This window comes from Ciconia boyciana, chromosome 2 (genome assembly GCF_034638445.1).
Source record: "Ciconia boyciana chromosome 2, ASM3463844v1, whole genome shotgun sequence".
In the NCBI taxonomy this organism is placed as follows: Eukaryota; Metazoa; Chordata; class Aves; order Ciconiiformes; family Ciconiidae; genus Ciconia; species Ciconia boyciana.
In genome coordinates, this window is record NC_132935.1 from 153,374,569 (window position 1) to 153,395,152 (window position 20,584).

General features: G+C 39.4%; 1 protein-coding gene across 14 annotated transcripts in view; it reads right to left on the reverse strand.

Annotated features, from left to right (window-relative positions):
* PARD3 (par-3 family cell polarity regulator) overlaps nucleotides 1-20,584 on the reverse strand; it is a 463,980-nt gene that overhangs the window by 87,368 nt on the left and 356,028 nt on the right. For 13 of the 14 annotated variants that reach the window (XM_072854616.1, XM_072854617.1, XM_072854615.1 and 10 more), the window contains one exon: nucleotides 13,620-13,877. In XM_072854616.1, coding sequence (XP_072710717.1) covers nucleotides 13,620-13,877 — 258 coding nt within the window. Of the gene's footprint in view, nucleotides 1-12,298; nucleotides 12,700-13,619; nucleotides 13,878-20,584 lie in introns of those variants that run through there. The other variant, XM_072854618.1, reaches the window with a different exon arrangement.

Here is a 20,584-nt window from a genome sequence, read left to right on the forward strand (position 1 = left end):
ATAAATTGACTGAAGATAGAGTAATGAACTAAGAGGGTGAAATACGAAAAATATGATTAAACCAAGCTCACAAAAGGAAAGATGCTGCGTTTGTCTCCAAACAGAGAAGGAAAGGAAGATGGTAAGGGTTTGTCTCTTATGTGGTGCGATGTGGTGATATCTGAGCTAGCTTTTGTCTTTGCAGAAGTCTAAACACCACAACAGAGGTCTCAGCAGCAGCTAACTTACCCTGTTTTGTGACTGAGGAACACACATCAAAATCATTTTTTCCTCTTTCCTTAGGGTGTCAAGGGACACCCTCAGATAGGTACTGGGAATTTCAGGCACTTTATGTCTTTCCGCCCTAGACCCTAGTACATTCAGGAGAACATGGAGGTTATAAAATAAAAATTTAGGTTAAATACCAGGCAATTGTATTCTCAGCCAAGAGCTATAAAAGAAAAAGAGTAGGCTATCTCTCCACATAAAGCTGGTGGACAAACCCCATTTCAAGGTGACTGAATGTGCACTACACGAGTGATGGAATAAACCACAGTAGGAATCAATTCTGTGTATGGAGGGAGTCAGCCCAAGCGACTAACAAGGTCCTTTCTGTAACTCAGTAGAAAATGGTTTCTGGAAGAATATCACCAGGCACTTCTCACAAGCGTACAGGTGTTAACCTTGGTGCCCTGGCCATGTTCCAGCTCAGGTAATTATCTTTTTCACTTAAATTCTCCTTCCAGACTCACTTGGCTTGTCTCCATTCCCCGGCCCTGATTTATATGCAGTTAAAGAGCAGTGGTGTTTCACTGCACAGGTGGTTGCTTGTCAGTGCAGGGAGTGGTGAGGGGATCAGCTGTGGAGTGAAATGGTCGTTATATTGACCACAAGTTCCCATTAAAAGTTATGAAGTTCTTTAGGATCCTTGCAGATATACCATCTAGATGAAAGACAACCCTGTATAGACCATCCTATGCCTCATCTGTGCTTTCGAGAAGGGTGGTTGATCCCCCCCCCCCCCAAGGGTGAGAGGATAGCTGGCTCCCCTTCGTCACAGCTAGCTCAGCACGCAGCTTCCTCTCCCCGATCATGGTCCTGCAGCGCTCCTGATCCCCACACGGGTGTTGCTTCATTTCCCCCTCCCTCTCCTCCGGTGCAGTCCTTCAGCTCTGCAGGAGGCACCCGCATCTCCTGAGGCTCAGTTCCTGCAATGCCACAGCCTTCACCGTCTGCAAATTTTAGCTCACGAACAAATGTAGGTGAGCAGGGCTTTGAGAGAAGGCTCCTTGGAAGCCTTTGTTTCAGAATTCCCTGCCAATGCAGTATCATTTCTCCAGGAGTTATGATCTCTTTTTGTCCAGAAAATTGTGCAGATGAGCTGCAGAACCTCAGTGTTAAAAGAGAAATACTGAAAATCCTTTAGCAGAAGAAGAGAGGCTGTCACAGCAGCAGGTCCCATGAGGCAGGAATCCTGCCCATGCAGGAGAGCAACACAATTCTCACTGGCAGAATGAGCTTGACTGAAAAGCAAGAACTAAGTATGTCTAAGGAGCATACGCAATCCAACAGCTCACGCAACTTTGAGTGGTTTTTTAGAAGTACTTTCAGATGCGCTATTTTTGGTAGAGCTGAATGTTGTACGCACAATACAAAACCTGTGAGATAAAGGAGAAAAGGCAGCTTCCTGTATTTCAAGAGGAATGAAGAGTTATACTTTGTCCTCAAACTTCTTCATCAAGTTTTGAATAGTGTAGTGGAGAAAAAGACAACATATGTATTCAAAATAATTTGTGAGAAAGAAGCCGCGTACCTAAGTGTAACTCTGAAATATGGAAATACAATAGGTGATTTAAGAAAAAAACAACTTTGGCAGTCATTCTAGGAAAAGTTCAATGTTAACAATGAAGTATTATTTTGTAAGGTAATCCTTATTATTTTAAAGATTTCTTTCGATGCCTGAAAAATTTGAATCTGTTCTTTCATATGCCAAATCTTACAGAAAGTGATTAATTTTATTATTTCTTTTAACACACACACCAGACTATTCTCAGAGTTGCACAGTAATAGGATGAGAGGAAATGGACACAACTAGAGCACAGGAAATTCTGATATGAGAAGCTTTTTGTTTTTTCTTTTGCTTTTTTTTTTAGATAGCATGAAGCTGGTCAAATACTGCAACAGGCACCCAGGGAGCTGGACGAAATCTCCATCCTCAAGAGATATTCAGGATACAACTGCAGCCCTGAGCAACCTGACCTGATCAAAAGTGCTCTGAGCAGGGGGTTGGACTAGATGAGCTCTGGAGGCCACTTCCTCTGGAGCAGAGGAATTTTTAGAGAAGATTTTTTATATGTGTACCTATAGACAGACATAAACACACACACATAAAAATTCCACCACAGCTAAACACATTAATGTATCTGCATCTTATTCTGCATGTGTGCAGTCCTACTGAATGTGGACACACACTCACATATGACATGCTACATAGATCATGGAGGCTTCTGAGGCTGAGAAGGGAGAGTAAAAAACATAAGCATGAGCTCCAGTAAAGTAGGATTATTCCTGACACTGAATGCTGTCTCGGTTTTACCTATTTTCCTGTTAAATTCTGACATCTTAAGCTGCAGCAATTTTAACTACATCAGAATAGGGCAACTAATGAAAGCTAATGGAATTCAGTCTGCATGAACTGTTCAACGTGGCTTAAGAGGAGAAACAACAATTTAGCTCTGACCATCTAAGGAAGACTTAGATGACAATTTTTGAAATTCTAATTAGACTGGGTTGAGGAAAATCGCTACAAATAAGAAAAGAAAAAGATGGCCCTGCCCCAAATCACAGTGCATGCACAGAAGGGGCATCGAATGCATCCACCAAGCATGACACGTTTTTCACGAGTGAGAGATGAGCAAAGGATAATGACAATTGTGACTGTTCTCCAGCCACGCCCAGAAAAGGATCAGGGTACAGTCCATGGCACTTGGACTGCTTCAACCCACTATGTTCTGCTGGTGCTGAGTAACCAACCATCGGTTGTTTTAACAAGGTACCTGAATGGAAAGTTTCCTGGATACTACTCTACAGGAAGACCTTCCAAGAAGAAACAGGTTATGAATCTCAACTTAAAATAGTAACACAAATGCATTTTGGGACTAGAAATTACCAGAGTGTGATAATGTAGACAAAACTTAGATGAACAGCCCTACTGAAGTGAAAGGAGCAATTTCTTTTAATTGTACATCCTTTCACAAAATGCCTTTGCATAAATTCCCATAATTGCTTTTCTTCATGATAACCCAAAGATTTAGACAAAAAATATTACTTACAGCACTATTTTAATTCCGAGTTAGTTTTAGATGAACTATAAAGGCCTAACTTAGTGACTGTGCAATCTTACTGACTGTACCAACTCTCTTAATTTCCCTCTAACATCTCTCTAATATTTTTGCCTCACTTGTATATAAAACCATACATGTCCTCAATTTTTAATATGTCTATTTGAGAATTAATCTTTATCAGATACAAAGATTGAAAAAAACATTAGTAAAAGCAAATGCATGGAAAATTGCTTCCACAGAAAAGAAGCCTCTGCCTTAAGTACAGTTTTAAAAAAGTTGGATCAATTAGCAATCTGTGAATGTTAGAAACATCTTAACAATGTCTCAAAGATGAAAGAGCATATCACAGAATGAGGAAAGGGGGAAAAATTAAATTATGTCTGCAGTCATAATGAATCAAAGCCCAGAAGGTGGTCTCCGAATCAGCAGGTTTTGATGAAATATTAAGGAAAATGATTATTGATGAAAAATGAATAAGCTCTTTTTGATTTTAGCAACCTTTAAATCACACTTTGCTAATTAAAATAGCTTCAATGCATCCCTCCATTCCTTGATGGGCATTTAGCAATCCTTAGAAACGGGCGGGTTAATTTGACAACATTTTAGCAAATACGCATAGAGTTTATCTTAAGCAAGCAGACACAGAACAGTTTAAGATGATGTACAAAATAATACACAGCTACACCTCCTCTTCCTTTTTCCTTTTTCTCTTTTTTTTTTTTTACACTATATCTACTAATACAATTACAAAGTAATGACAGGCAGCTTCTGCTTGTTTCCTCTGCAGCATACAATACCCAGTAATATATACTACAACTATTAATGAGCCATGAACTATGTCTCAGGAAATAAAGACCGATACTACTATTTTCTGTCTCCTGTTTGCCAGGTCAGAGCGCTTTTAGGACAATTACTCCTACTGCCTAGGAGGCCTGTTACTGCAGGTATTGTGGTCTTCTGCAAATAAATTTCCTTCCCAAAGATAAGTGGAAATGAGAAGTGTGAGGGACATTAGTTCTCATATCCCTTGAAGTCGTACGGATCCTAATTGCTTTTTAAAATGTTGGTAGTAGTAATTCTGCGTTGTCTTTTCATCCCAGTTCGTACTGTGCTTCCTTTTAAAGGGAAACCTAGGAATGAGGGAAGGCTGTAATCGAGACTGAATTATTGCACACAGAAGACGTTTCATTACAGAATGCGATGCAGCTCAGGCGTGCCATGCATTATTGTTACAAAAGTATACACAAAAATTAAAATGAAGCAAAATCTGCTCCTTTGCTTTTTCTGTCATAAATTAAGTCTTATGTGTTATATCACCGTCTAAACTCTGGGCAGATGAAATTACCTATCCATTACAAATATGTGATCTATTTACTGTAATATTTCATATATTCATCATGTAAGAAAGACTTCTATGAACGCATCAGATTGAAAAGCTATTTAAATGTCACTAGTATTTTAAGGAATGAAAAAAAATTCATGGCAAGTAAATAAGTCTGATGTTAGAACAACATTTTTCAGAAATACATAATCATATAAAATAGGTCATGCAAGAAACCTTTTAATATCTCACATCATAGCGTTTGAGCCTTAAGGAACAAGATTTCAAACACCTTATAAACCAATTCTGTAACAATACACTATGAAGTATAATGCTGCAGTAATACACACTGTTTTCTGAGTGACGAGTGGAAAAGCATTGATTTTCAACTTTCCAACCAAGAACAAACTGAAATGAGACCTTTCAGCAATTTCTCAATTTCCAGGGTTTCCAGTGTGGTATGTTTCATAAGCACTCATTCAGTGAGTTTACAAGATGTTAAAAGGAATCAACCACCACCCCCCAACGTATATGTAGTGATATTATTTTCCTTCCTAAAATTTACTGCAGAGGATTCCTCCCCACAATTAGACTCCACCACTTCCGCCAGTGACAAACTACTTCGACCGTAAGCAGGATGCTTTTTAAGTCACATAAACAAACAAGACTGGCCATAAGGATAAACAATGTAGTTAAATATAGTTTGTCTCATCTGTGAAGGAGATACCATTCATAAAAAAAGAACAGAACAAAAAACCCTCCAAAACCCCCCAACATTAGAAGAACATACATTAAAAAATAATTTTTATTTTACTTTTCATCCATTAACCTACATTAACTTAAAGATCTAACTTCCAATTGTATATTTAGCTTTAGCAAGTGGAGAAATAGGATTCAGTGAACACACAGCACTCCCTCCAAGCTCTGCCTGTGCACCCCTCTCCTATAGTCAGACAACTCTAAAATGCAAAACCCCCAGCTCTTTAAATGCTTGGAGAGGAGAAGCCTGAATCCTTCACCAAAGAGGAACAGATGTGTTGACTGGAGGGACATAAAAGATAGAAGAATCATAAATTTGTGTTCTATTTAGAAAGGGCCACATTCAACAGCAACAACAAATTAAACTGATTAAATTAAGGCGTTCAAGTGCTGCATAACATCAGTTCACAATCCAAATTTTGGTTAGCAGGACTAGCAAAGAACAGATTTTAACAGTCTGCACTGGTAGGATCAAAGCACTTCATTTAATGAACGGGAGAGCCTTTGCTTTTTCAGCTTTGTGTACTCAAATATTCCCCCATAATTTTCTCAGGATGAAGAACCCCACATTGTATTGATGACATTAGTGGGAAATAAAGATGCGCATGTTACACACACAGCTGTTTTTTTGGACAGCAATCTCAAGCCATACAATAACCATTTGATGCCTGAGACATTGCCTTTTCTAGTTTTTACATCATGTTTTGTTTCATACTAGGATATATAATTTAAGTTTTATTTTTTTCTTTTTCTTTTTTTTTTTTTTTAATTAAATGCTGCCTTCTACCATCTGAAAAAATGTAAAGGTTGTTCTCTTTTTTCCTCCAAGCAACAAAACGCCCAACCGATCTACATCTGTGTGCAAATTGCACTAATATACCAATGAAAAATATTATACATAATTCAGTTACAATGTATTTAAAATCCTAATATATTATACCCTTAAATGGATGAAAAATGGCGGGTTTTGATCTACTCTTTGTAAGTATAGTCTCTCAGCATAAGCAGCGGCAGCACTTAAAGAATTGAAAATCACAAACCTAAACAGATACTCCTAATTTCCAGCAAAGGGACCTCATCAGCAGTCGCTCGCAACGGGGGCACTCAGGGCACGTTCGGGTGGGCCCCACTTCAACCCCTCCTTGTGTAACCCAGAGCGGGAAGTTCATCTCTCTCTTATCTTTCTGTGCATTCTCCCACTGCAACCATTTGTAGATGTACTAACTCGGGCTGCTTTTGTAAAAACAAACAAATAGCTGTCACACTTCAGATTACACGGCAAGCTGACTGGAGGAGAGAGGAAGCAAAACCACCGGGGTTTAAGTGAGGCCATGGCTGTGGTAAATGGCGAAAGACATGGTTCTCACAACAGTATCAGTGCTTGGTATCTATTCAGAAAGAAACCAGGACTTTCAAGTAATTAAAATGGGAGACCTGAATAGAGTTCACTGTAAGTCTGCCATTTACTCCACCAAAGTGGTAACCCAAACAGGGAGTGCAATTGCATACTTTCACAATAGGGAGCCTACATAAATCCTCATGAATTTATATTAAAACTTGTCTTATATTCTATCAAGATGGAAGAACAAAAGAAAACAAGCAACCTAAGATAATAAAATGCCAATGCTAATAGTGTCTATTGGGTTCTAAATACACAGGTCTATGAGAGACCAAGCTAATTTTTAGGCTGTCCTGGGGGCAAGGATTACTGGCTTATAGGATGAAGGGTAAAGGAACAAAAAAACCCAATGTGTTAGCGCTAAAGTGAAATTAAACCCCATGAAGAGTCTCACAGAGGCTCTAACTAATCCTTCTCTGGGTTATCACAGAGGAGGAAAAATACCACAATGACTTCCAAGTATTATTTTCAGTTTTACATGTGAGAGAACTGCAAATAGTTCATTAACCCACTGCTCTCCGCCGGGTTGTCCTCGAAAGTCTGTTTGATTATCTCATAATGGCATATGTGCCATTTTCTAGGCCAGGAAAGTCTTTCCACAGCCAGATTCTCACAGGAACGAAGCTTTGTTATGCCACAAAAGAGTGACACTCACTGGAAGATAAGGATTTAAAACCTGTTACTATTAATTTCTGAAACATTACTGATTATTTAGGGAGCTTGGATAACAAACAGGTCCCTGCTCTGAAATGCTTGCAACCTAATCAAGTATTTACAGCGTGTTTACCCACGAGTGGTACCTTCCCCTGGTAGCATGTCATCCGTAGAGCTCTGATGGCAGAGGGTGATAAACAATGAAGAACAAGGGATCCAAGCGTAGGAAAATACTTCCACATCAGCAAACAGAAGTAAACAGAGGTAGGAGGGAAGAGCTTACTCATAATCTTATTCAACCTAGGTTGTTAGCCTTCTGCACAGCTCTGCAGGTTTTAAATGTCATTGGTTAGACGGTTTACAGTGCCGTGGCCTTTCCGTTCGTGAAAGCACTCTTCAAGTCAACTTCCAGAACCGTCAAAAAATCTCTTCATTTAAGAAACAAGAAATATCCTAGCATTTACAGGATGCATCACCCTGAGTAATAACTCCTATCTCCATCTCTGGTGGGCCTGGCAGTAAGCTCAGATTCCCATGCATAAATGATCCCACAGACTTAAGAACACTCCTGTGACTGACACTACTAATAAAGAAGTTTAATATAGTTGCACAAGCGCCTTGTTTTCTTAACAAATATTTATCCAGGCATGACAATATAGTATTTCATAGCTTTCATGACCCATTCTTCTATTGCTAAGAGTTATTTTACACACACTAGAAAGACAGGGTCTGCTTATTTCACTTTTTACGTATTCCTATATTATATTAGAGTGTTTCTTTCCAGGTTCCGGGATTCATTACTCTCATGCCAATTTAAGCACAAAGATACTACTGAGTGAATAAAAGTTAACATCTAAATGAAATGTTCTCCCTTTCTTTTTGGAAAAGCAGCAAGCAAAGTATGTGGCCTGACCTTAAAAACAGCATCTTGCCTCTTTGCACAGAACAGATGACAGTTAAAGCAAGTGGGGTTATTTTCAGCTCCCAAATATTCCTTTGACATAACTTGATTCCACTTCTGATAGAAAAGAAACCAGTTCATAAAGGTCTCCCTTCTAAAATGAATTTTTTTTCTTTTTAATGGCAAAATGCATGCAAAAAGCATATGATTATGGTATTTATGTTTCCATTAAAATGTCCTCAGCAAGCTGGGGGAGTCTACCCTACTATTTTCAAGCTATTTAGATTTACAGCAGCACAGTGCCTATTTTATTTCAATTATATTTCAGGACAATGCACTCTTGGTGGGAAATGATTACAGAGTGACAGCCAGTAAATGTCCATTAGGAGTTGTCTTTCTACGTACTGCTCAACTATGGATGTCAGGTGATTGCTATAAAACCCCATTGTATAGCATCATTGTCATCTACATGAAAAACACTATTGATCAGTAGTGCAGCTTCTCTTCTGTATGATGCAAAACATACTAGAGACAGTTTTCAGCTAAGCTAAAAGCTTTATCCACAAGAACACAGTTCTTGAGACACTTCTTTCCTGAACTGTAAAATAAACATAGTTTATACATTCCACCTTGATTTCGCTCTGTTAATGCTTAACATAAGAAGTGAAAAACTTCTTAGCAGCCTGTCTCTGTAAGCTATCACTACATAGGATGGAGCTAATGTCGCAAGGGCAGCTGATGTATATGCAGCTATACTGATCACCAGTCACTCCTAACATATTTTATTTATTTATTTATTGCTAGAGCTTAATTTCTTCTGAGCAATAAAATCCTCCTCTGTTAACAAAGAGAATCTGCTTTAATTCTCTACGATCAAGAACAGAAAATAACTTTTTTTAGTGCTACTGGAGAGACTTGCTATGACTAGTGCAACTGGAATTTGAAGTGTTTCAAGATTCACAGGAGCTACTTGTATGCATGGATTATGTAAGAAGCCCAAAATAAAGAACCTCCCATATTTCAACTACATATTTAACAGATAGTAACTGTCACTGAAAAACCAAGCTAACCAACCAAACAACACTCCCCCCAAACCCCACCAATATCCATAAATGATTTAACTCTGACACAACATAAATCTGCATTAAAGCACAGTTTCAAGTCCTGTAAGGATATTTTTGAGTAAAATTTACTATTTATGGGGGGGGTGTTAATAGCCATTGTTGGTAAGACGGGTAAAGCAATGTCACTTACACACAAACAGATGTGCGAGTCTCCAACGAGTAAGTTAACAACTCTTTCTCCTTTGCTGTATTTTGGCATCATACAATCCACTTCCTAATTTAGAGAAATGGACAGACAAACTATTTAAGGAATAACCATGTTCTTCTTACTGTTTTGTACTATCCGTCTACAATTGCAGTGCTTGGGATACATGCAAATATAAAATACGTCCAAGAAGGAGAATGAAGAAACAGGCCTGTTGTTTTTAACACTGGTTTCAAGATAGGTTATAAAATAACTTGGGGGACCTCTGCTTGACAACTTGACAGTACCATCTTTTGTTGAAGCGCTACAATAGTTGTCCTCATAATATCCTTAAACTTGCAAAAAATAAAATAAAATTGTCCATTATTCTGATGAGCAGTTTACATACTTCTCCTCCGCTTTGTTATCATTCATATGCCGTGACACAGTTAAACTTACATCAGTTGGTGGCATGTGTTGATGAAAATAAGAGAGAAACTGAAGTAATATTAAAGAAAAACAAACCCTGACGAGGCCTTACACAGGCGCAGTAATTCTCTTGCAAGTTAAGGAAAAATTTGTCATAAGTGTTCAACAATGGTATGCAAACTGTTATGGGACATTTTGTTACGGCTTCTTTGTAAGTCTTTTAAATAACCTTTTGGACATACTTAAATGTCAAATTTTGTTTGGCACTAACCACCAAACTGTGATAGAAATAACATTTCCCATATAAACAATGCTGCTTTTAATATGAACGTGCTAAAGATTTGAGACAGCCTGCCTGTTACCAGCTCTTGGCAGTTCAGCGCAAGGGTAGTGTGCTGCGAGTGATTTCCCTTCCCATCCACAAAGGCTGGAAGCGACTGTTTCCATTTAGGTAACCTCTGAAATGTGGAGAGGAAAGGAGAGAGGAGAGAGGAGAGGGGAGAGGGGAGAGGAGAGGGGAGGGGAGGGGAGGGGAGGAAAAGGAAAAGAAGGAAAAGGAAAAGGAAAAGGGGAAAAAGAAAAGGAAAAGGGGAAAAGGGGAAAAGGGGAAAAGGGGAAAAGGGGAAAAGGAAAAGGAAAAGGAAAGGGAAAAGGAAAAGGAAAAGGAAAAGGAAAAGGAAAAGGTAAAGAAGGAAAAGGAAAAGAAGGATGGCAGGGCCAAGGGGTAAAACAGGGAAAGTAACGCTCACCACAGGTGAACGCTAATGTAAACAGTATTTTAAGGATGCAGAACTGCAACCCACTATTTCTCCTCAAATTTCTTGTAGCGTTATCAGGATAAACCAGACTGAAGAGAAGAGAGCTCCCTGGAGAAGAGCCTTGTGAAGAGGCACTTGGACGCTTGGTGTGGAAAGGGGCATCACAGGAGGTGCCAAGTGAAGCGGGAAGGTCTCACTGCTGGAAAGGGACAGCAAGAAACGAGTTACAATGCACATGGAGTGAGGAGCCAGGTATCCTACAGACAGGGAGACAACTCAGGTACAAAGCACCTCAGGCCCACACAGCCACAACTATTTCTTAAAATGATGTTCAGATGATACTTTCTTAATATATCTAAGATAAAGCCTGTAAAACACAGAGCAGCCTTGGGAAGATAGCTCAGCCACGATCCAGGCTCTGCTGCTGAACATTACACGCGGTCAAGCTCCCAGATGTCCTTCACACAAGCCTAGGAAGACTGAGAGCTGCTCCCTCACAGCTGTTGTATCTCCTCCGTGCCCAAAGCAGGTGACACGCTCTCTCAGCACTGGGCCCGAGGTACAGACCTGACTTCTGGGAGAGTTAAATTTGGTCCTGAGATTGTGTGAGTCACTGCAATGTTCCCAAAAATGCCTCCCAGAGCCGTGTGGGATTCACCAGCTCCTCAGTTTTGCTGCTAATAAAGGTGTGAGGAGAGAGAGAAGACAACCCCATACACTAGACACCTTCATGCCTCAGACCCCTGAACAGGTACTTCAGAGGACATTTATAGTAAATAATAATCTTTTTCCATCTGCATTGCCTATTTCTTTCCAGGTTTTTCTTGCTGAATGTGTCCTCCCTCCATCACTGGACTGGGCATGGCTTCTCTCGCCCCAGTTCTAGTCCCCGACTTGCGTTTTCTCCCTCTGCTCAAGCCTGTGGTGTGCACGGGGTCTTTCCTTTTGTCACAGCGTGATCCAGCTGTGAGAGACGGGGCCCTCTGTGCTCCAGGAGCAGCCTGAATGTGCAAAACCACCACACTGCTCTTCAGTCCTACCCTTATGATTAACATCAGATTCCCCCAGTACTCCGTTATCTTCAGTTTTACTCACTCTCTCCCGGCTCTTTTATCAGCAATCACACAGAGTTAGCTAGGTCACGCAGGTCTTATATTTTGCTGTGCCAGGTTTGCATCAAAGAACTTCTTTTTTGTTGATATGACATTGATGCCATTCAACTCAGGCATGAAACACTGCCTTTGGTCTAACAAAAACAGCCGTGAGAGTCACCACATGGCAGCCATATCCAACCAAGCTATCTTGATTTCCAAAGGCACAAAAGTGCTGAAATGTCAGGCACTTGGGCATACCATCGCCAATCAATATAAGGCTAAGGAATACAAAATTTCAAGGGCACAGATGAAGCTGTTGTCTTTTAAAATTATTTTGCTTCCTTCACTGAAATAATGTATATATCCACAATACATAAATTATGTTTATTTAATATGAAAAGTAGACCTTTTACACCATGCAATACAGCAGAACAGCGCGACTGAGAAAATAAAAAGGCAGTTGCACTACTGAATTTTAGTAAAAATTTATGCATTCGACAATGCATCTGAGATTTCTTATTTGTCATGTTACAGGATATATCTTTACCAATATTATGTAAAGGAACTTTTCAAAATAGATTTAGTGACGAGTTAAATACATCCATCTCAGTCCTCAATTAAAAAGTTTTAGACAATTAGCTGAACTCTGCACGACAGCTACTTTCCTTAAGACCAAATACAAATGACTCCATTACCATCTAGAACAGAATATGCAAGATGAACGCCAGTCCTCATGTAGAGTTATACAGATCTCAAACACTGCAACCAAAGACGCTGCTTTGCTGATGTAACTCAAAGTCCAGTATTTTTCTTCTGGAAAGAACGGGGTAGAAAACAAAACAACGAGCGGTTTTACCATGAGCTAAATTAATAACCTCTGAATGAGTTAACGATACCTCCTGCACTAGGATTTTAGTGTTAGTTTTCGTAAAGCTGAGAAAATGCAGAACTACAAGATCATAGACGTAAGCCAAGAAAACAGATGTATTTTCATTGTTAAAGTACAAAAAAATCTGTGAATTTTGCCTTTGGTTATTTCTACTTTATGTTAGTTTACATGCCTGTTTTAGCTTCAGGTTTTCAAATGAACTCAAAACTCCAACAGAAACCGGAATTTTGCCCAATTTCAGCACAAAACCAAGCGTGACTTAGTTCAGATAATGTAACCACAGGAAGAGTATAAATCATAAGCTACAGCCTGAGAAGAGAAAGTAACTCATGAGTCAAGCTTGGTGTTTACTCACTTGGGTCTATATTTAATCAAAAAGCTCCACCTGTTAGACTGAAGTTCAGGACTATGGTAGGACTAGAATCCAGGTAAGCTTTAACCCATTTTTGCTTTAACAACAAGAACTTTCCAGAAATTTTGTAACTGCTGTGGATAGGTTGGAAATGTTGTATTCCAAAACCACATCAGTTAGAGTCTGATAAATAAACTAGATGAAGTTACAAGTTTGAATTTAATTTGAATGATACCAAATGGCGACTCCAAAATTCCAAACCTTCTGAAGAATGAGAAGAAAAGCAGCGGCTCTGCAGAAAATAACTTTCACGTCCCATTCTGTTACAGTTTGATTTGTGTGAGCTCAAGACTTTTCTACCTAAAGGCTTTTAAAAAGCCATTAATAAAAATGCAGTTCTGACTTTCCAATTGATGTACAGTCATCTCCCATGACAAAAGCATTACAAGGGTGGATTTTGAAAGAGCATATTGATTGATGTCTGGTGCCTACCTGTCTACAGGTGAAGACTTTGAATTCCGTGGTTTCTTCACTTGGGCGTACAAGGCTTCCACTGTCTGCCCTTCCCTCGGGCTCTGTGGTCGGGTGTTCAGTGTTATCGTGCCGCTGTTTGAAGAAGAGTCATAGGAAGCAATCCCAGCATACATTGGGTCCGCATCACAGCCAAACGTCCGGTTAAAATCCTGTATCTCTGCATAGTCACGTTCACGAGCTTGTCTCTCTCGAAATTCTCGGGTTTTTGCTTGAATTCTGAAAAATTAAAAGAACGCTGAAACTAATTTTTTCCCCCCAGCCATTTGAAAGCAGCAGTTAGCAGACACTTTAGGTAGCCCATCTTAATGAAAATCACTGAAGGGTTTCCAGTTTCAGTTTGTCATGGAGCCTCAGGTTTACCTTGGATATTGAAGTCTAGATCGAAGCAATGCTACAATCAACACTGGTCTTTAAGGAAGAAGTCTGATTATCCAGAGTCTTTTGTTTCGTTATTAAGTAAAAAAGGACTAGCCATAGTTGTTGGTAAACAGAGTTTACCTGTTGTCTTATGCATCTTAGGATGCCTGTGCTATTACCTGACCTGTCTGAGAATGGCCTGAAACCATTCGTATCATGTTGTACTCATCAAAACCTAACAGATTTAATGGTTCTAATGTCTGCTTTTAGAGATGAATTTTAATGTACTTTCTTGGCCCAATACTACAAAAATCATACTTCAGAATTTAAAAACTTCATAAGGATAGGACACACACATATATATTTATGTATGCATGCGTGCAGTAAACAGCAGAAGTAGATTCTTGTATGAATCATTTAAAATGTGCATGTTTTGTTTAAAATGTAAACAAACTGAATCTGGCATCTCTCAAAAGTAGGCAGTTTCTTCTCAAAAAGTAACAACATGTGCCTTATGTTAAAGTTACAAACAAAAGGTGATACTGTACTGGGATTTTGTATCTAGGTGCACTTCTTTAGCTGTATGATAAAAAGTGACAGATAAAAACAGATGACATTTAGGAATCTGACAAACACAAATTGAGCACAGGTCACATTTTCAAAAGCACACAAAGTTATTACTAAAATTTGATCTGGGTTTCAAAGTTCCTTTGGCATTTTAGAAAATTTGATGTATCACACACTCATGCACAGTGAACTGAACCCCCCCCCGCCCCCAACATTGTCTCCCCAGACCAATTTAATGCTCTGTCATCATTGCAAAATGAAGCACTTAGCTGTCTCCTCCCTTCCATTAGTAAAATGTGCTCCTTTTTCATCTAATACAGCCACGGCTACACAGTGTGACAGCATCCATCCATTCAGACTACAGCTCTGCGCACCCCTGTTACATGCCATTTCCAAAGACAGCTTGTTCACCGACTTTTAACAAGAGCAGCCTACTCAAAGTAGGCTACTTTTGAAAGTAAACCTTATTTCTTTTGCAAATAGAAAAGCCTTAAAGTTAGGTAACATTGACATTTTTGTAAATTTAAACTTAGCCTTGTTCAAGATTAGTCTTTGCAAAAAGAGAAGGGGATACACAAAGGGTGGGATTCAGGTTGCAGTTAAAGACATCAGAATTTAGGTGCCTGCAGTAGGTGAGGTCATGCCAGGGACTCCAGTCAGCAGACTCCAGAGTTACGCAGCTGCCGTGCTAGTCGGTGTGTCCTAGTGTGAATGGAGTCACTCTAGAAACACTTCGGATGCTGTTGTTTAGGATTCCTTTGGAAGCCTGGATAGCCAGCCTGGATTCAGCTGCTCAAACACAGGCACGTATGGCCACCTGACATCCCCAGGTAATCCTGCTGGGTCTCCAGCTGCTCGGCAAGAAGGACTCCTGTAGAGCCTTGTCACATCTGCCAGCCCTGTACTGACATCTCAGAGACTGTGATAACTCAAATGAAACAAGACGACTGTGTTCAAGCATGTGAATCCAGCCCTGAGCTGGTATGTGAACATCTAAATTTAAGTACTGTCATCAGACTGAGTCCCAAGCAAACTGTTCTTTCTATGCTAACAAAGATTGCCATAACAAAAGAAGGGAATAGGAGGATGGCACGGATAGGCAGAACTATTTTCCCCGCAAATCCCACAAGTATTGACCAAGGATACTGATTTGGGATACAACTGATCGGCTGAACTCCCTTCAACAGCCAGTGCCATCTGCATCGATGGTTCAGTGATTCATTAACATGCCTCAAGTTACACCTCAGCATAATTCCTCTTTTTAAGTCTAATACTACGGCCTTGTGCCAGTAGTACAAGGACTCAGGTTTAAATCCAAAACCCATTTCAAATTTAAACTGTGTTTCTGCATGCCTATTTTTTAAATAAAAATATGTTTTACGTTGTCCTATGTAAATTTACATTTGTATGTCCCATTTACATTACTCCAAAGCTGTAATTCAGAAATGTTACAATCTTAATCACTTGGAAGGTATCTATGCAGAAGGAAAAACAGGCCTGAAAATGACCTGCGGTTGTTGATTCCTCTCTCTGCAGATTTAACTTCCAGTTTGTAGTCCTGTATTAATTACCCTTTGGAGGAATGCATTTGTCTATTGATATTTGTACTCTGAATGGGAGAAGCAAAGGAAATCAGAAATTTCCTAGATATCGGTAAATTTAATTTCAATGAACAATGTATCATCACATACTGGAACACTGGCTGAAACCAATTTGAGCAAAAAAACCCCATCTTATTTTAGATAACCAAAACTTCAGTGTATGAAATCTGACAGTATAGCAATAATGTGGCATAGAGTAATTCAGTCAGGAGAAAACATTGTTATCTAAAGTGCTTATAAAACAGAATTACCTGGTGATATTTGCCTCAGTGTTACACTGACTGCCATGAGAGATGTCAGTGAACTTATCTAACTTCTGACCGTGAATATCACATCACTCTCCACAGGTGCAGACATGAGTGTTCCCCGTTTCATGTTAACCAAGTTTTCTCATGTATCTGCTTATCAGCTGTTTAATATGTTTGGACATAGCACCATTTGCAGCAAGAACATTAAGATTTTCCCATGCATGGTTCAATGAAGGATACTTATTCCTATTCAAGTGGGAGAGAACTGATTGTTGAAGTGTTATGCAAGTAATTATGTTCATATCCACCAGGAAAATTTTTAGAATATTTTCTACAATTGCTAATACAATGTGTTAATACACATATGTAGTATTAAAAATCAGAGTCTAAACGCACTATAAATCTTACTGTTAATTATAACCAAAGTACCCAGTAACCATTTGCAGTAAGTAACATTCAACAAAGGAAAACCCTAAAGTGAAACTATAAGATGTCTGACTATACCGACACCCAAAATGTTCTGATTTTTTAATTAATTTTTTGTGCTTTAAGTTTAAACCACTGTGCAAACGCTATCACTTTCACGTGACAAAAGTATAGATATTCTGATTATTTCACACCTTTTTGAATATTGGTTAAAATACAGCCTTGGTTTTTGTCTTCTTCAGGACATACTCTACTTAAACATTATGTCTCCAAACTCAGAGGAACCAAATGACCAGGGAAAAATACATAAGTATATTCTTGAAAAGAATATTGCGCTTTTCCTTTTGCAATTATGATAGCTTTTAACTCTGACTATATTTTTATATAAGAACCTGAACCTAATGCGGTGTTATTTTTTATGTTGACCCCTCTGACAGCATGCGTTGTGTGTATATGCATGATACGGCCTAAATCATTTGTTAGCATATACTGAATTAAGCGTACATATGGGAAATGCCAGTGCAGACTGTTGTGGGAAAGATTTAAATGATTATGTAAACATGCTGTGCAGCACAGATGAGAACCTGGAATTTGGTCTGTACTTCAGCCCTAATCAGCAATGCTCCTGCTATTGAAATGTAGTATCTGGAGAACTGTTTGACCACGGTGCTTCAGTTTCACAATGTGGATATGTGTATTAAGCTGTCTTCACTGAATCGTATTCCTTCATGACATGGCACAATAAAAATGCATATGTCTGGTATTTCAGATCAGCTAATTTTAAGGATTTATGGCCTTCCTATGGATTTTGTGGGGGTTTAACAATAATAATAATGCTTAGCATTCACAGAACTCTTTTCATCGTCAAAGAATTTTGCAAAAACTGCTAATCAATTTTGCAGTGTTTAAATGAAACTGAACTTTTAAAAACACAAAAGCTATCCCAAGAAGTTTCTAAATCCTTCTTGTTGAAGTGTTAATACTGAAAATGTCAACAACGTACTGTCGTGCTTTTGAGACTGAAATTATAACGTTCAGGAAAGTATAAACTATCCTCATGCATTTGTGTGCCATTCAATTCAAAAGCTAATGATAACTGCTTCAAATGACAATATTGTTAGCTGCAGAACTTCCTATAACTGTTAGAAGAGCTTTTCATTGCAAGCTAATCCAGTAGTGATAGACATACCCATTGTATAGCGAGCGATTCCTATGCACGTGGAACCGTGGACACGAAAGTAAGGGAAAAGCTTATGCTCTGCTGTCTCCAGCAAACAGGAGCCACCTCGTTCCCTTCTTCAAAACTCTGTGAGTGAGATTCAGCTTTCAGATAAGCTGATACCTAAGCTTATAGGTATCAGATAAGATAGACACCTAAATTTAGGTGCTGACATACGTTTTGACTCCCAGAAGAGCTGGTCAAGATTCAGCCACGTCAGGCAGCTGCCCGCAGGCTGCAGAGAGCACTTCAGGCGAACAAACCCTTCTCTAGGCTCTACCAACTGTGCCAAGTACCCCTCCCTTGACCACAAAAGGCATTTAGCCATGTAGCTCCAATGTATATTCCAAATTAATCATATTAGTGTGTGAGCCAAATCCCACCCTCAACCAAATGTTTACAGCAGTTCTGTCTGAACTAAACTTTAACATTTTCCAGCAACAGAAAACTCAAATCTGTGGTGCTGGCAGAGCTGTTGTGAGTAAAAGTGAATAAGCAAAGTTGGCAAAAGAAGAGAAATCGACCCTAATTTCATGTAGTGTTAGGAGTGAAATTATAAATATATTCCCAAACCCTTGGGAGCTTCAGTCCCTTTCGTGGGATTTTTTCGTATTAGTGATTCAGATCCTTGCAAAAAATCACCTACTTATCTTAATTGATGAACACAGCATGGGAAGGATATTCATGGCTAGTACACTACATTTGCTGTTGCAATGGCAGCAATGTCCTCCCCTAAGAGCAGAAACAAAGTTGGCTGCTGCTTCGGGTGTGCAATTGCTTGGTCAATTCAATTAATCCTCCTGCTGCTGCCAGGATTCAGCTATTGCCCAAGTGATAATCCACAACCTCAGCTTTTCCACTGAGGCTCGCTCATTTACAAAATCAGTACTGAACGCTTGCAGTTCCACATATGTGAGATGGCTGACAATGTTTATTAAGGATAGAAACAGCATTGTGTAAGGACAGAAGCTAAATGACAAGCCATTCACCGCTGCCAGTTCGCAGTTCTTCTGCCATCAGACTGGCATGCGTCGGGATGATGGATTGAAAACAGAGAAAAACGACACGTTTATAAAGCCAGTCAGCTTGTTTAAGTTAGTCAGACAGGATGAACACATTCAGTCCAATTTTTGCCAGATATCGTTTCTAATAAAGGGGTCAGGAGGTGTGTTGGCCAGTAGCCAAATTGTCAAATTTGTCCCCTCCTCTTTTGCTAGCGAAAAATACCTTGCAGGCACAGCGTGCTAGCAACTAAGCCAGGTCTTGCTGTTCCTCCTCCCCCTCTCCTCAACTGCCTTCAGGGCTTTAATGGCCCTTTTTCTAATTTTTGGCAATCAAGTCAATATGGGAGTTTGTCCTCTCCTGTATTTTTCTTTGACCTTTGTCTGGATCCAAGCAGAATTTTTCTGACAACGACTCTTCTAATGAGGGTACCTTGATTATAGGCATTATTGTGATTTCCCTCTGAACCGGCATATGACACTCAGCTTTTCTTATCATGATTAGAGCTAGTCAGTTATCACAGTTACAACTACTTCTCAGCAAAGCCATCTGCTTTCCTGGGAAAGTAATTCTAAAGGATCACTGTGGGCAGTGGATAATCATGGGCAGCAACAGCGGTAGCCTGTAAACAAGAAAGACACCTCCTCTTCCTCATTTGTCCCCCCCATTTCATTCAAAACTTTAGCATATTTAAAAAAAAAAAAAGTCAGAAAATACTGCTAAATAAATATAATTTTTAAGTTGAAAGGCTGGAGACCAACCTTTTTCAAGTCATTAAAAGAAAAAAAATTAACAGTTCTGCCTTATCTCCTGTGTACATACATGTGTGGCCTGCTGACTGAAATATGACTGTCCTCTGATCTCAGACACATGAAGAAACACATACAAAATGCGGTCAGTTCGCTACGGATAAGCACAAGCATACAGGGACAAAATCAGAAAGGCCAAGGCACAATGTGAAATAAAAGTAGCAGGGAGCTTTAAAGATAACAATAAATCATTGCGTAATTGCATTAGCAGTAAAAGGAAGAGCAAAGAAAAGGTTGCTCCCCTGCTCAGTAGTGAGGGAACGATATTGACAGATGATGCTGAGGAAACCTAAGGCTTAATGGTTTTTTTTCTTTGCATCTGTCTTCACTGAAATGGTTGACTGCAAGCAGGTGGCCAGCACAATTGATACTGCCACCAATAGCAAAAAGATCTCCAATCGAACAGCAAAAGAAGTGGCTAGAAACTGGTTAAGTTGAACTTCATCCAACACACGCACCTGTCTGAGGCAGTCTCAGACCTTTTTCAGTAACCAGGAGAAGCTGTTGAGGACAGCTGAAGTACTGGAAGACTAGAAAAAGTCAAACATCCCCTGGAGGAGGAGGAGAATTACAGACTCATCAGTTTAACTTCAATCCCCTTTGAAACAAACTATTGGTAAGCACAGAGAAGATAATGGGATGAGCAGTAGCCACCATAGATTTATCAGGAACAGATGTGGTCAAGTCAGTCAGA